This window comes from Charadrius vociferus, unplaced genomic scaffold (genome assembly GCF_000708025.1).
Source record: "Charadrius vociferus isolate BGI_N301 unplaced genomic scaffold, ASM70802v2 scaffold209, whole genome shotgun sequence".
In the NCBI taxonomy this organism is placed as follows: domain Eukaryota; kingdom Metazoa; phylum Chordata; class Aves; order Charadriiformes; family Charadriidae; genus Charadrius; species Charadrius vociferus.
In genome coordinates this window covers 1,058,741-1,075,049 of record NW_009660387.1, presented here as the reverse complement: position 1 = coordinate 1,075,049, position 16,309 = coordinate 1,058,741, and the positions used below count along the sequence as shown (strand labels likewise).

The window sequence follows — 16,309 nt, the reverse complement described above, 5'->3', positions numbered from 1 at the left end:
CAGTTCAAATTAATTTCATGTTAAGAGGTAATAGTACCCAGATGTCCGTGCCGGGACCAAATGCTTCTGATGAAACAAACTCAATTAGTCGATCTCCATCTACAGGGATATGTTTTCCTGATTCCAATGTATGTATTTTCGTATGATTGAGCACAAGAGCTGTAGAAATGTGCTTTTGTTCCATGCTGAATAGAAAAAAAACAACCAACCAACCAACCAAACCCCACAGTCCATTTTCTGGAGTACTTGTGAACATGTACTGTAATGTCCATTCTTAAATTGGAAATGCTAAGTTTTAAACCTTGGCACCTCTGACTCATGAAGTGACTGGAGATCTACTCTGGCTATGACAAAACTTCTGATTGAAAACTTACTAAAATTTGATGTTTTGGCATTTTATAAACCATAATCTCCCCTCAAAAGCACTGCAAAATGAAATTGTTGTTTTGCAGCTACTTTTTCATATGTCCATGTACCGAAGAATTAATTCCTTTCCTCCCACACTTTGCTTTCTTCCTAACTTTCATTACTTCGGTGTTTCTGACAAAGATTCCGTTAGAGTCCTGCATCCGTACAAAGGCCAGGTGAAAAAACAGTTTCTTTTTCACTTTCTGTGATCTGTTGGAGTTTTTTTTTTTGTAAACTAATTTTATTCTTATCCTTAGGTTTGATTTTTGGCCTTACTACTTTCTAACTATCTCTAGCTTTGAATTAGAAATCCTCAAAGTTATTAGCCAGCGTTTTTCAAGGTTATATCTCATTTTGTTATTTCTGGACCAGGTTTTGAGTCTTTCAGGGTCCCTTTGTGCCCTTTTACTGTCTCTTCTGGTGCTTGCAAACACCTGCAGGTTTGAATAATATGCTCCCTGTCCCTTCTTTCATATTATTAATAAAGAGGCTAAATCAAGTCAAGCTTGACACTTCTTCGAGTAAGTGGTCTTTGGATACTTCTCATCAACAAGACACAGTGGTGTTTTTGTTACATGTTTCTAAATATTAAATCTTGATGCAGTATTTCTTTGGAAGTCCGTATAAATATTTTTTTTTAGTGATGAGTAGGTGTGGCACTGCATCAAATAGCTATTAAAAGTTATTGCTTCTGCCAATTGACATTCATGCTGATGCAGTGCCCACTTAAATACATAATTTAATATAAGCTTTGAAAAATCAGCTGTGGCACACAATATGGCCTTTATTGTTTATCTATTTTATGGAGTCCAGAATGCATTGTGAAAAATGAGTAACCACATAATGCTAATGAGCATTTCTTTGTGAATTTTTAAAGCTGTTATGCTGCTGTCCATATAGTCAGCCAGCGAAATCCCATGTAAATAAAATAGCTCTACAAATTACCTCTCTTCTTCTGCTCTTAGTTCAGCAAGACTTTCTGAATATCTAGTAGTGGAGATATAGATGTATAAAATACAACTATTAAATACATAATGATGTAATTAGGACATTTGTATTGCCCACGCTGTCACTCTCTGGAATTTATGACCAGAGTTGTTGGATTGGAAGAGTGAGACGTTATTAATACATGCTACATTTTCTGTAGGGCTTGGGATTTTTAGGTTAGTTGAAACTGTTTTGTTTGTTTGGGTTTTTTTTTAGGAAGATATCTGAGCTCTGATTTTAGTGTATAATAAAGCTCATCACAGCTGCTTTTATCTGATTTTGAAAGAAAAAAAACCCCTACTAAATACAATTGACAGTTCAGTCTTTTCATGAGCATTTAGGAGAAAAAAATAATTCTCTTTTTCAGTAATAAATAGCCAATTTTTCATGTCACTTGAGCAATGCTGTTCTGTCTCATTTTTTTGATCTGATCTTAGTGACTCTACTGTACGGTATTGGTTTTGTTGCCCAGAAGTGCAACAAAAGCTTTGAAGATACAAGGGAGCATCAATTCTGCACACAACTGACTTAATTCAACTGTGTATCACAGTTAAGTTGCACGTGTAGAATAACAGGATCACAGAGCAGTTGAGGTTGGACGGGACCTCTGGAGGTCATCTTGTTCAACCTTCCTGCTCAAACAGGGTAATCTAGAGCTGGTTGCCCGGGACCATGTTCAGATAGCTTTTGAATATCTCCAAGGATGGAGACTCCACCACCTCTCTTGGCAACCTGTGCCAGTGCTCGGTCACCCTTACACTGAAAAAGTATTTCCTTGCATTCAGATGGAAGTTCCCATGTTTCATTTTGTGCCCATTGCCTCTTGTTGCACGTGCATGCACAGACATGATCTGTTGAAATCTGTTACGTGTCTTGATTAAATTTGTGCTTTCTTCCAGTGAATCTTTAACCATTTGGTGCAGCTTCCCGCACATAGAAGCCATGAATATGTATTTAGTTTTTATGACGTTTTTGTTTGATTTTCATCTTGTAGGGTAAGTCTTACCCCTTCAAAGGTCCGTTCCCTCCTATGTGGAATCCGTTGGCCTACTTGGACTACAACAACCTATGGAGGACCATGGATGAAATGGGAAAGGAGGTACGGCATGAGGAATTGCAACTGACCATCTCAGCTGAGCTTTGTCTCCATGAGGGGCGGAGTGAAGATGGGACTAGGATGCAGATAGGCCAAGCTGCTCTAGCTTGAACAAACCTGCTGCTGGCGAGAGCAGCATGGTGCCGTGCGTTTTGGTGCACACTGATGGTCAGAGCACATGATACAAGTCGCATCCTAGCAAGGTTTTCTGAAGGCCATGCTGCTAGGGCTGTTTGCAGTCATACCTTTGATTTTCTGTATATATGAGCATTAGGATTTATGCATGTGATTTTTAGCACTTTTCCTGATGATTGGGTAAGTAATATTTTAAGAGGCTTGTAGACCTCAAACATACGCCCTTCTCCACTCTCAAATTCCGTTCAACCATTTTAGTTTGTAACCAGTAGTGTATGTTTTCCATTGACTGAGCTTCAAGACTTTGAGAAGAGGTTGCTGTTACTTGCATGGGTGAATGGGAAAGATATGGAATAGCTCAGAGACATTCCACAGTACTGTACTTTGCCTTTCTAGGCAAAGTTCCTAACTCTAAAATTATTCTCTATTCTTAAATCTAAAAAAAAAAATAATAAAAAATCTTAGAACAAACAAACAAGAAGAACCTAAAAGCATCCTCTGTTAAGTTCACTGTATTACCTGCCAGGGATTTGCAGGCTGAATTACCGTGTAAAGATGAGATTGATTGTGTTCTCTCTTTCTTATGCCACTCATTCATTTGCTGATGAATGCTCTTTTATGTCTCCTTAGATTCCCAGTGAAGCCCCATGGAAGGCTCCACATGCAGAAGAATGGGACAAAATGACTATGCAAGATTTCATAGATAAAATTTGCTGGACAAAGTAAGAAACTCTTTAACGTGAAATATAATTGCTTATGTTTATATACTGTAGACTTCCGAGCAGGCTTTACTGCTTGGCAAACAGATATAACCACCACTAGAATACAGCCTTTTTAAAGAAATGGGGTGAGAAAATCTTGTAATAATGGACCACAACACCTGTCAGCACACAGAGTAAATTCTGTTATATTTCCATAACTTTTTAGACTGAAGTAAAGATAAAAGGAAAATGTATTTGGGGAGAGTTACTTTTGAAGACATAGGTAGTACCTTCATCCGTTATATACACTTGCCCTTTCTTTCCTGTGTGTTTAACTTTTAAGAGAAAAATGCTCTGGCTACAGCAGGTTTTTGAATTGAACTTTTGATGGAACAACACACATTTGTTCTGTGCTGGACCAGCTGATTTTACCAAAGTGCTATAAAAATAACATTTGTCTTAAAATAGCACTAAATCACTTTAACACCCATCATTCGATTGTTTAACTGCTGCACTATATACCACCCAGGGAAGCTGAAAATGCTTCCTGTTTCTATGTATACATCAAAGCAATTTTTCTTTACTTGCCATTCACAACAGTTTGATTGATTTTTCTCCGCACTGAAGCAGAAAAAAAACAAACGGTAATTCTGCCTTGCTGTAAAGCAGATTGATTTCTACAGCAACCTTTTCAGAATTGCTAAGCACCTGACACACAGCTGCAGCGAGACGGCACGAGCTTGGTGCAGAAGCCTGCTAGCACCCACTCAAGCCGACGCTGTCATCGAACAGGGGCATTTTTACGGCTTCAGCCAGCCTCAGGAGAGCAACACGATCATTGTTAATGGTCAGTAGGCTCTTATCCAAAAACTTTTAATTCTCTGGTTGTTTGCTTTAACAAGAGTCACAATTGCAAAAAAGCATATAGAAAGCCTTTCTCATTTGTATTGCCATCTATGGTTAGTAAAAACAAATAGAAATGTATGCTGGCAGTTCTGCTGGCCATCTGAACCTCTGATTTGGTAAGGAACTATACAAGTAAGCAAAATGCCACGCACCGGTAATCATTCAATATCCAATAGCTCAGGTGACTACAGTCATATTTTTTCAAACTCTGATGGAATAAGACTTGACATTTTACCTGAATATTGGCATAACTGTCAGGCTTCCTTAATGCCAAGATGGTTTTCAGATTTTATATGTGCATCTCAGCTTGATCTGCCCAGTTTGTTCAAGATTTAGGTAACATGTGGTAGAAACTTTCCACTCTGGAAGGTAATGATCCAGAAGGGTAATCTTCTACTATTTCTTCTCATCTAACAGACTGTAGAGATTTGATTTTGGCTACAGTTGCATGCTGGAAATACGAGTGTTCTTGGTTGAAATTATACTGCCCTTTCTAGGTAAAACACTAGGAGAAACTGGAGAGCCGAAATGCTGACAAGCAATGGGAGAAAACAGCAGAAACTAGGAGAATTTAGCCACTATGTAAGCTTCCGCTTATGAAGTATTAATAAATAAATATACTAATTCTCCCATTAGACAAAATATCTTTCAGAGTTGATCGTATTTTACAGTATATGCTTATACAGACAAATATTTTCTGTATTATTTTTGGCTGTCAAGAATGAAGCCAGAATGCACCCGTATTTCAGAAAATGCATCAGCTTTTTACTTCAGTGGGACTTTGCATTTTTAGAAAGGACAGAAGATGCCTTTTTTTCTATGTAGATCTACAGCTGTTTGAAATAGTATGTTTAAGTTGTTTTTCACTTCTTTTTTCTTTGAAAGTTTGAAGACTGTAAAAAGAAAGAAGCAACTAAAAGTGCTAAAAGTGGATTCTGTACTGGCTTTGGAATTTATTGATTGCTTGCTGCCGTGCATATGAAATACCTGTTAGAATCTCAGTCCCTGTCAATCACAGTGCAGTTAAGCTGAGCATCTGCTAGTCCTGTCCATGTCCCTTTAAACTCCTCCTCAGAGTGAGGGCAGAGGAAGCATTTACTTCTAACAGGAGGAATGTTTCCCAGAGCCTTAGTTAACTTTGTCTTAGTGCAGCACAAAATCTTGTACAGTTCTATACAGTAATTTCCAGTAGACCTATTATGAAAGCACCAACTGGGGGACATAAAGCAGTGATCCTTTTTCAGACACACACCACTTTTCCTCTTCTTTGTTCATCACCACTGGCTACAATACCACTGTTTAAAATTCTGCGTTGGGCAACCAAAGCATCCTTTCCCTTTTCTTGCCAGACTTGCTGGAATGTGTATATGCTGTCTCTTCACTTATGCCTTCCTACTTACATTTCTTTCCTTGTTGTGTTCCAGCTGCAGCACCTTTCTTGAGCACAGCAGAGGAGTGGGCAGTGAGGGGATGCTGGCTAATGCAGAGAGCTTAGATAATTAGCTTAGACAAGATCCCTAACTTTTTTATGACAGGTGTTGAATAATCTCAATGCTGTGTGCTTGAGCGACAGGCATTCAGCAGGTGCAAACAGAGCTGTGGATCTTGTATGTAACCCAGGAACAATAGGAGGACATGGTGGTTTTGGAGTCCAGCGAAGACAGGAGGGCTTGCTTCCCTTAATCCAGAGTCTAGGATGACAAGCTAACTTTGCATTAGTAGCATAAAGTGACATAAGCTTTCATGGGCTCTTATGTCTCCTGGAGCCCTGATTCGACTGGAATACAGCAGTACTTGGTTAACATGTTTTTGCAGGGCTACTTGAAAAACATTGCATAAAAGGAATTGGTAGTTTCCTACTTCAACTGAAATTACAGAATCACAGAATGGTCAGGGTTGGAAGGGACCTCTGGAGATCATCTAGTCCAACCCCCCTGCGCAAGCAGGGTCACCTACAGCAAGTTGCACAAGACGGCATCCAGGCAGGTTTTGAATGTCTCCAGAGTGGGAGCCCCCCCAGCCTCTCTGGGCAGCCTGTTCCAGTGCTCTGCCACCCTCAAAGTAAAGAAGTTCCTCCTCATGTTAAGATGGAACTTCCTATATTCAAGTTTGTGCCCGTTACCTCTTGTCCTATCACTGGGCACCACTGAAAAAGACTGTTCCCATCCCCCTGGCCCCCTCCCTTTAAATATTTATAAGCATTAATAAGATCCCCCCTCAGTCTTCTTTTCTCTGGACTAAAAGGACCCAAGTCCCTCAGCCTTTCCTCATAAGAGAGATGCTCCAATCCCCTAATCACCTTCATAGCCCTTTGCTGGACCCTCTCCAGCAGTTCCCTGTCCTTCTTGAACTGGGGAGCCCAGAAATGGGCACAGTACTCCAGAAGTGGCCTCACCAGGCCAGAGTAGAGGGGAAGGATGACCTCCCTCAACCTCTGGCCATGCTCTTCTTAATGCCCCCCAGGATGCCATTGGCCTTCTTGGCCACCAGGGCACATTGCTGGCTCATGGTCATCCTGTTGTCCACCAGGACTCCCAGATTCCTTTCCACAGAGCTGCTCTTCAGGAGGTCAGCCCCCAACCTGTACTGATGCATGGGGTTATTCCTCCCCACATGCAGTACCCTACACTTGCCCTTGTTGAATTTCATAAGGTTTCTCTCTGCCCAACTCTCCAGCCTGTCCAGGTCACGCTGTAAAGCAGCACAGCCCCAGTACTGACCCCTGAGGGACACCACTCGTTACTGACCTCCAACTAGGCTCTGCACCACTAGCCACAACCTTCTCAGCTCTGTCTGCCAGCCACTGTTCAATCCACCCCACTGTCCATTCATCTAAGCCACACTTCCTAAGCTTTCCTGTGAGGATGATGTGGGAGACAGTGTTGAAAGCCTTGCCAAAGTCAAGGTAGACAGCATCCACTGACTTCCCCTCATCCACCCATCCAGTCACTCTATCATAGAAGGCTATCAGATTAGTCAGGCATGACTTCCCCATGGTGAATCCATGTTGACTACTTCTGCTAACCTTCTTTTCTTCCAGATGCTTTGAGATGACACCCAGAACAAGCTGTTCCATCATCTTTCCAGGGATGGAGGTGAGGCTGACCGGCCTGTAGTTTCCTGGGTCATCCTTCTTGCCCTTTTTGAAGACTGGAGTGACATTGGTTTTCCTCCAGTCTTCAGGCACCTCACCTGTTCTCCAGGCCCTTTCAAAGATGATGGACAGCGGCCCAGCAGTGACTTCCCCCAGCTCCTTCAGCACTTGTGGGTGCATCCCATCAGGACCCATGGACTTGTGGATATCCAGTTTACCTAACTGATCCCTAACTTGTTTCTCATCAACCAAGGGAAAGTCTTGCTTCCTCCAGACTTTCTCTGTTACCCACAAAGTCGTGGGCTCCTGAGGGCTGGCCCAAGGAGTGAAGACAGAAGCAAAGAAGGCATTCAGCAACTCCGCCTTCTCTGCATCATCTGTCACGATGGCACCTGTCTCGTTCAACAGCGGTCCAACATTTTCCCTAGTTTTCCTTTTGTCTCCTATATACTTAAAGAAACCCTTCCTATTGGCCTTGACATCCCTCGCCAGGTTCGATTCCAAGGCTGCCTTGGCTTTCCTTGTTTCCTCCCTGCATACCCTGACAGCATTCTTATACTCGTCCCAAGCAGTCAGCCCCTTCTTCCACCTATTGTAAACTCCCTTCTTCCACCTGAGCTTTTTCGGAAGGTCCCTGCTCAGCCATGCAGGTCTCCTTCTTCCCTTGCCTGATTTCTTGCTCTTTGGGATGCGCTGATCCTGAGCTTGGAGGAGGTGACGCTTAAATAGCAGCCAGCTCTCTTGAGCCCCCTTACCCTCTAGAGCCCTCTCTCATGGGATTTGTCCAAGCGATTAAGGAATCCTTTGCCTGCATTGAAAGAAGAGGTTGCCAAAGACAATATCCTCCCTACTAAAGAACAATCTTGTCACCCTTCAGTTTTTAAATTAACTGATTTTCTTGTCTTTTTTCCAGTGCTGCCAAGAGCTTCGCAACTCTGTTTGTGAATGTTGATGTTACTTCTGAACCCCATGAGGTCTCTGCCCTTTGGTTTTTGTGGTACGTGAAGCAGTGTGGAGGGACGACAAGGATATTCTCAACAAGCAACGGAGGACAGGTGCTGTCAGCCATCACCTTCTGTGGCTCATAACAGGCCCTGTTTTAACTTCATTCTTTTGCTTGTTTGTTTCAGTTCAAAGGGCCAACTGAGACATCCACGATTTTGAGCTAGTAGTACACTGATAACTATTTCTATCCATTTACACGCGTTAATCTGGATCTTGCAAAACTAGTGTTGAAGACTGTTCCTGTGCTGAAGGCATTGGCCCAGGGATCAGTAGATGTGTATCTGTTCCTGGCTCTGGTTAGAACATGTCCTTTGCTTATCCACGTTGAAAAAGGAAAGTTTTACATATGCTTATTTCTGTCATGAGGCTCAAGCAAGCCTTACCACTTCAGAAGCACTTAATGGAGACAGCAATGCTAGCTGCACAAGAGTGTAGGGTGCTCCAAATTAATCCTGAAAATGTTGCCCAGAGCTGGGTTCCTAAAGATGCAAGCTTCCAAGGATTAAAACTATTAAGATTTTTAAAATCAGTCTGAAAGAAATTAACACCCCTGCTTAAATACGTTATTGTTCTGAAATGTTTGAATTCTGGTACATTAGTGCTGCTTCTGCATTTCAAGAAAGTAAAGACTCTGTTAATGGTGTTCTACTTGAGAAATGTAAATTTTACTAATTGTATTAGAAATAATTATATTTTTAGAAATGCAAATTATTTAATCATAAATAAATAAAAATACAAATACATTAACACATGTTAAAATGCATAAATTTGCATAGATAAGCAATAATTATAGACAGTTTAACTGTAAATACATTGAATAAAATATTATTTGAATTCAGTATTATGTTAGAGGTGATTTGAGTTTAAGTTAGATTTGGTTGAGTTTAGGTTAGATTATATACTGCAGGAGACATTTTTGGTGTGAGCTACGTCACTTCTTATACCTTGCTATTTATTATGAGGCTCAGGGTTCCTACTTCTGATACACAGACCTCTGCAGGGATGAGAGTAAACTTAGAGAAAGGTTTAAAAGTTTAAGTGCTTTTTAGAAGTCTTGCTGATTCACACTGGTCTGTGAAATCCATTTGGACCCCACAAGAGAAGATTTTCTCATGAGGTTACTGATACTTCTGGTTTTGGCTGGTGGTCAAAGACAGGAAGTATTTGAGGAGTTCACTGAAAGAAAAAGTAACATGGGTATGTTTTCCAGGTGAGACTGCCAAAATTCCCAAAATTGTTTTGATAACAGCAGAAGAATGGGGTTTGCTCTGAATGCCAAGCAAAATGTTTGTCGTGGTACACACTTCACAAGCACCGCTCTGCTGAGTCCTCCTTGCCCAGTTGTTGTTTGCTGTGTTTCAGGAGAGGAAGTTTGTTGGGGGCTCTGGCCAGATCAGTGAGAAAATAATGGAGCGCCTGGGAGGCCGGGTGAAGCTGAGGAAGCCAGTCATCCGCATCGACCAGTCAGCTGAAAGTGTCATAGTGGAAACCTTAGATCATGAATTATATGAGGTAATGAAACCTCTAACACTTAAGCAACCATTTGTGCTGGGATGGCTAGAAAACCTTTAGCTTTTCCTTTTTGACTTCTTCAAAATCCTGGACTAAAATGTAGCAGAGATTTAAGTGACTTTGACAGAAAGTCCCACTTTCTGCTTGTCCTGAAGTAATAGCAACGATAGAGCTTTAAAGTGGTGCCTGAAAAACAAAGTGCATATTCAAACTTTGCCCTTGGTAGCATCTCTTCTTTGTTTTCAGTTACCTTCCAAATTAAATGATAATTGTAAGGTCAACACAAATATGTAGCTTAGTAATAAACTTTCTGTGAAAAACATTGCAGGATTTGCTTCCAAGTTGTAACAGGGGAGTCCAGATGGAAGGGAGACCAATGGACTCTTAAAACACAGAGCTTTTTTTTAAGCACTGGTGAAAGAACAGCTGCCCATCATTCAAACAGATGGCTGTTTATATAATGCTTGTTTGTTGTTTAACAAGCAGGATTTTGTGAGGGTTTGGTTTTGCAATTCTTATGCTAAATGCCAAAATTGCATCAGAAGATACACCCTGCAGCCTGCCCAGATGTCCACCAAGATCATTAGAGCAATATACTTAGGATGAAGTAGTGGAGAATGTATTTGGCTTATGTATAATTTCTTTTTCAGGGCAAATATGTGATCAGTGCCATTCCCCCAGCTCTTGGTTTGAAGATTCATTTCAACCCGCCTTTGCCCCCAATGAGAAACCAGCTCATCAACCGAATCCCCATGGGCTCAGTCATCAAGTGCATTGTGTACTATAAGGAAACTTTCTGGAGGAAGAAGGGTATTACATTTTATTTGAAAGGAATAGTAATGACAGAGAGGGGGAAGAGGGTATATGGTAATGAGTAGACATTGTGTTTAGAAGGTGCTGGACCTTAGAAGGAGACTCATACACTTGTATACCATTTTTACCTTCCCCTATGTGAGAAACTTGAGAGATCTGTTGGGGGTAGAGGGTGAACGGGGGAATAAAAAGGAGGTAGGCATGAAAGGAGAACTCATGCCTGTTGTTTATTACTTTGGTTGTTCTTTGTTGTTCTCTCCTTCTCCTTCAGTGGCATCTGGGTATGAGATGAGTCTCTCCCACTTGTACAGTAGTGTAAAGGTACAAGTGATGTGTGATGGGAAGTGGTTTTATCCCATCAATTAGCAGCCTGCAAAAATTCTGTCTTTTGGAGGCACTGGGCGGGATTAATTGAAGGTGTCCTCGCATAGACATCACCAGCTGGGCTGGTGATCCTGCACTCCCCTTACATGCTGAATACTTCCATCATGCTTTCTCAGCTCTCTTTTAGAATTTACAGAATATAAGACAAACTGTAATGGAATAGCATCCATTTCTCATCACTGGTTATAACGAGTCCACATCTGTGTTTGTCTACAGTGTCATCCACCCTTCATCTTTGTGGATGATTTTAAGAGTTCTGGATCCTGGCATATTCTAGCTGTTAGGTTTGGGATAGATTGGCAAGAGGTGACTTCCATTTCCTGGTAGAAGCCATAGTTTACGTCTTGTACTTTGCTAACACCATTGTTCTTCTTTTAACAACAATTTATTTTCTTCAAATCCTTCTTTTAAGAAGAAAATCATGTTTTCAAAACAATGTACGAATATTTCCTATGTCTGACATAAATGTCATATATGGAAACAGTTGTGGTAGAGACACTTGAACATCTTCAGTATCTGAGAGCAATCTGTGTTTCTGTGCAATTAATAATTACCTTGCTAGCCAGGTCACAGAATAATTTATTTTCCTATCATGAATTCAATAACAGGAGGCTCCTTTATTGACTTTCTGGTCTAAAGATGCTTGAAAAGGATTGTTAATTGTCAGCACATCTCAGATCTAAACTTTCTCTTCTAGAGAGGAACTAGCACTTCTCTGACTCAAAGCAACACTACACTGCCTTACGGATCATCAAGGGAGCTGGGTGCTAATCTTTGTCACTTGATGGGGGTCACTTTACTTTGTTTTTTTGTTCTCCTTTCCTTTGTTTTCATATCTACCTGCATTAGAATCATAGAATCAGGGGATGATATAGATTGGGAGGGACCTCTGCATGTCATCTAGTCCCATGCTTTGCTCAAAGCAGGATGAATTTAGATCAGGTTGTTTAGGGCATTTTCCAGATGAGTTCTGAGTATTTCACAACTTCTTGGAAGCTCATTCCTGCGTTTGGATACATGGATCCTAACTTCTTTGCCACCTTGTGCTTAACAGGGTATTGTGGTACCATGATCATTGAAGATGAGGATGCTGCAATTGGTTTAACACTTGACGATACTAAGCCTGATGGCAGCTTTCCTGCCATAATAGGGTAAGAGACAAAAAATTGTCTAGTTAATGCCTTTTTGTCTTGTCTTGGCAACAACTGAAACAGAAAACCTACTCTTGAAGGGAAGTACTTTAAAATAGTTAAAGGGTTGAGTTTCTCAGTGTGTGGTGAGTATGTTCTATGATTTTTTTTTTTATTTCAAAATAAGTTCTCTCTGTGATTTAATCACTAATTTAAAAAAATAGATTCTGCTTTTCTTGTGTTCCTCACTGTCATCTTTTGCTTTTTTGTGTGGCAAAGTACAAAATTGGAGAAAAGGAAAGGAAGAGGAAGAAAAAAGGGGCTGATTGCAGAAATGTAGTTTTCTCCAAATATATTGGTTCCCCCAAACCTTCCAGTGCTTTAAATGAATATTTGTTTTCTAGAATTATATTTTGCTTTTTTCTGTTGTGTTTGTTTTTTATTTTTTAAGCAGCCAGAGAATATGACCAGTATTAGAAAGTTTATTAAACAATAATTTCCAGTTCAGTCCGAGGCACCATGTTTTATTGTTATATGCCTGCACTCACCGCTGTATAAAGTTAAGGTCACTGGGAGACAGTCCATACAAATATTCTAACCTGAATGTCAGAGTGGTTCTTTCCACAGTGACTCCTGCAAGCAGCAGGCAGAGCATATAACACTACGCAGAGAGGTGAAATGGATGTTTTTGGATAGAGACCCAAAAGCTATTACTATGAATCACGGCATCCCATCACAAGGTATTGGCATTTTAAATAATGCAGGAAACGTAGTAACATAATGGAAGTAAATTGTTTGTGGTCTTCCTACAGCTTTATTCTTGCTAGGAAGTGTAGAAGACTGACAGGTCTCACAAAAGAAGAAAGGTAAGTACAAACACTGGAAATCTGCATGGAATCTGAGACAAAATTTTGTTATAAATGACCAGAGCAGGGAAAAAAAAAATGCCCCCAATTTGAAGGAAGTGGTCTGTAGCCTTGTGACGGTAGGCAGACATCACTTTAAGGAAGAAAGTGTTTTACTTGGTTTCAGATGAAGGCCCCGCAGAATTCCCACAAACTGGCAGCAGGTGTGGTAGCTACCCCCTGCCCTTTGGAAACTCTCTGGTCCTGGTTCTCATTTTCCAGCAGGGCTGCTCTGCTTCTGTGACTCTAGCAAAAGAACTGCTCTAAGCTGCTGAATATGAAAGTAGTGTAGATATTCTGCTGCCCTCACTGGAAAGGGTCCAGGACCAGCCTCATCCCCCCGCACTGCTACCTCTCTGCCTTCCTGCAAGTGCTCTGAGCGCTTTAAAAGCTTGTCAGAAAGGACAGGTTTGGCCACTGTGCTTGATTTTTTTTTTCTACTCACTCTGGAGGGTCCTTTCAGTGTCTGTAACTTCGTGCAACCTTGAGGCTGCAGTAGCTGCCATGAGCAATACCTCAGCATCATGAAAGGATCAAAAAGCTGCCTCCAGCTATCCACCCTCAGTTACGGGGAAAAAAATGCCCTTCAGGCACACATGAAGGTCATTTTTACTGTCTTGTTGAAACAAATCTCTGCATACAGTAGTGCTCTTTGGTTTATTACTAAAATAGAATTTACAAAGTAATGAGTTTTTTCCATCGCACTGATTCACAGTATCTGATCAAATTAAAGCTACAAGTAGAGAGTGTGGATATGAGAAGGGCCTTATTTTGACATGGAGAGAACAGATTTGTTTTTCAAGCATGCCCCAAGGAATATTGTGTCCAAGTAAACATTTTTACAGTAATAGCTAGTCTAACTTGAGAAGATGTAGTCTTCTCAGATTAGCTTTGCAGGTAGTCTGTGTATAATGGGTCTAAATGGGGCTGTTAATGTCCCAGTCTTTTCAAATGACAGCCTGGTACCACAGAGCACTTCTAGTTTTGGCAGGAATGGACAATGCAGCCTTTTCCTCAGCACTCAGGCTTTGAGATAGACCAGCAGGTGACTGACAATAAAAGTAGTGTAGGTATTTTGAAATCCAGTGTGCCCAGCATTTTAAGCCATCATAAACACCAAATGGCGTCTTAGGCTGTGCGTCAGTACAGTAGACACAACTGAGCATTTGCAGTATTTGAGAACAGCTTCTCTTTCTGTGAAACGAAGGGCTGTCCTGGCTGTTTGCAAGGCACCATGAAGGAAAGTTTGCTTTCCCCTGGGCATTAAAATCATTAGCACAGTTATCTGACTCTGCTGCTGCCTACGGCCAAGTTTTAAACAAAAGGATTTTGAACTCTTGTCTTTTGAGGAATAAACCTTAGACTAGGAAGGACTTTGCTTTGGTAAAGAATGGTTGTGAAATATGCTTAGGTTGCTACCCGATAGATGCACCCTGATGCAGGGGTACCTCTCTGGCTCCTGCAGTCCTGGCCGCTTCCAGCCAAGGCGGGAACCTGCTGGGCTGCACTGCAGCTCCTCTCCTGCCCATGAGTGTAGGTCTCCTTTCAGTGGAAATCTGGGTCCAGGAGAAGGCAGAGCATGAACGTGGACCTTCTCACAGTGTACCGTCAGGATGTAACCAGTCTGTGATGTTTAGACGGGGGCTATGGTGTCCGTCTCTTCTGAGGACAGGCTTCTTGTAGCACCCTACAGAGGATGCTTCTTGCTGAGATGCTGTGTTCATGTATCAACACAAGCTGGGCTCTTGCTTTATCACATTGATGGCAGGGTAAGGGTTTTGGTAATCATTGGATATGAAGAGTAGGATGTAGGGTCTGTGGCAGCTAGACTATATCATGGTTGGGAACAGCGGTTGTGGGAAGGGATGGAAAATGTTTTACAGCCTAAGCCAGACTGAAGGGAGTAAAATTCACTGCTGCCTTCCAGCTGGTCTTCCCATGCCAGGTGCCAATGAGTAATTACAGTGGTTAGATTGGGCCCTGCCTTTCACTGCTGTGCAACGACAGTGATGGCATCACACACTTATGTGGAATAAGAGACCAGGGAGAAGAGCTGACTGCGTGTGCACTTCTTCCATACCGGGCACGGTCTAACTCTCAACAGGACCCTACCTGGGTAGCTCCAGGCATAACATACCACTTATTTTTTGCTGGTGGCAATTTCCAGCTGAGTCCAAAGCCAAGAAATAAGGGTTTTACCACTGCATATTCCATGCTAGCATTAAATGTACATCCATAAATAAGTATTTATTTAAACTGTTCTAGGACAAAAAGGGCTGATGTTGCAGAGGGACCAGTAAATCTGCAAGGAATGCTCTTATTAAGGGGAATGGCCTCCATGGCAGATTACTGTTGGCACAATTCAGTCCTTTAGAAACTGCTTCTCTGTGTTTTTGGTTTTTTTTCTTCTGTCAAATAATACCTTATTATTGATGAATAATTCCTTCCAGGGTCAAAATTTCTTAAGAGTCTGAAGATGCCCTTGACCTGAAGCTTAATATTTTCTTTTGCACAGCTATATTAAACTGACTTTATCTGTATTTGCAGTGTAGTTCGCAAACAGCAGTGAACTTGCACCTTTTTGGAGCTCTGCAGTTGGCTGTACATGAGAATCCCTACCAGCCTCTGGTATGCCGTTTCCAGGCTCCCTGGAGGGTCTGCAAGTCACGTGTGGAAAAAGGGCAGGGCATAGGCAGATCTAGAGGTGTCCTCTTCCCAACCATGGTGCTGGGAGCAGCAGAAGCAGATGGGTCCCAAGGTGATTACTTGCTTTCCTGTGGAGCTCCGTGGTGTTACTGAGCTGCCCTGAAAGCAGGAGCTGGTGGGCATTTGTGAGAAGTGGTGGGCAGACCTCAGCGGAGGCTTTGCTGGATCATGCTGTTAAAATTGCCTTATTCTGTTCAGACACTGGGTGGGTGCTGGTGGTCTGCAGGGCACGGTGGTCACCTCACTTAGGGAGAGACGGAGAGAGAGATGGAGGAAATAATCCCTTTTGTTATGGCTGTTGCTGGATTTTCGTCAGCCCCTGACTGCAGAGGGATATTCATATATAGATCCCTCAGCGCTCTCAGCCCTCCTGGCCAGCCACGGTGTCACCAAGCATATCTGCTTCTGGAGCAGCCTGACCCTCGTCCACCGCCCTGGGATACAAGGAAGGGGCTGCTTCCTTCCCCTCTGCTACTGCTGGGCTTGACATCTGCCAGCAGCAAAATCACCTCTGGGCCACCGCTCTT

At 41.9% G+C, this 16,309-nt stretch overlaps 1 protein-coding gene across 1 annotated transcript in view; it reads left to right on the top strand.

Annotated features, from left to right (window-relative positions):
• The window catches only part of LOC104293764 (amine oxidase [flavin-containing] B-like), a 36,272-nt gene that overhangs the window by 14,174 nt on the left and 5,789 nt on the right, over positions 1–16,309 (top strand). Inside the window, exons 4-10 of the mRNA XM_009893292.1 lie at positions 2,390–2,494; positions 3,257–3,348; positions 8,241–8,382; positions 9,695–9,844; positions 10,495–10,654; positions 12,096–12,192; positions 12,984–13,037. Of these exons, the coding sequence (XP_009891594.1) occupies positions 2,390–2,494; positions 3,257–3,348; positions 8,241–8,382; positions 9,695–9,844; positions 10,495–10,654; positions 12,096–12,192; positions 12,984–13,037 (800 nt within the window). The remainder of the gene's footprint in view (positions 1–2,389; positions 2,495–3,256; positions 3,349–8,240; positions 8,383–9,694; positions 9,845–10,494; positions 10,655–12,095; positions 12,193–12,983; positions 13,038–16,309) is intronic.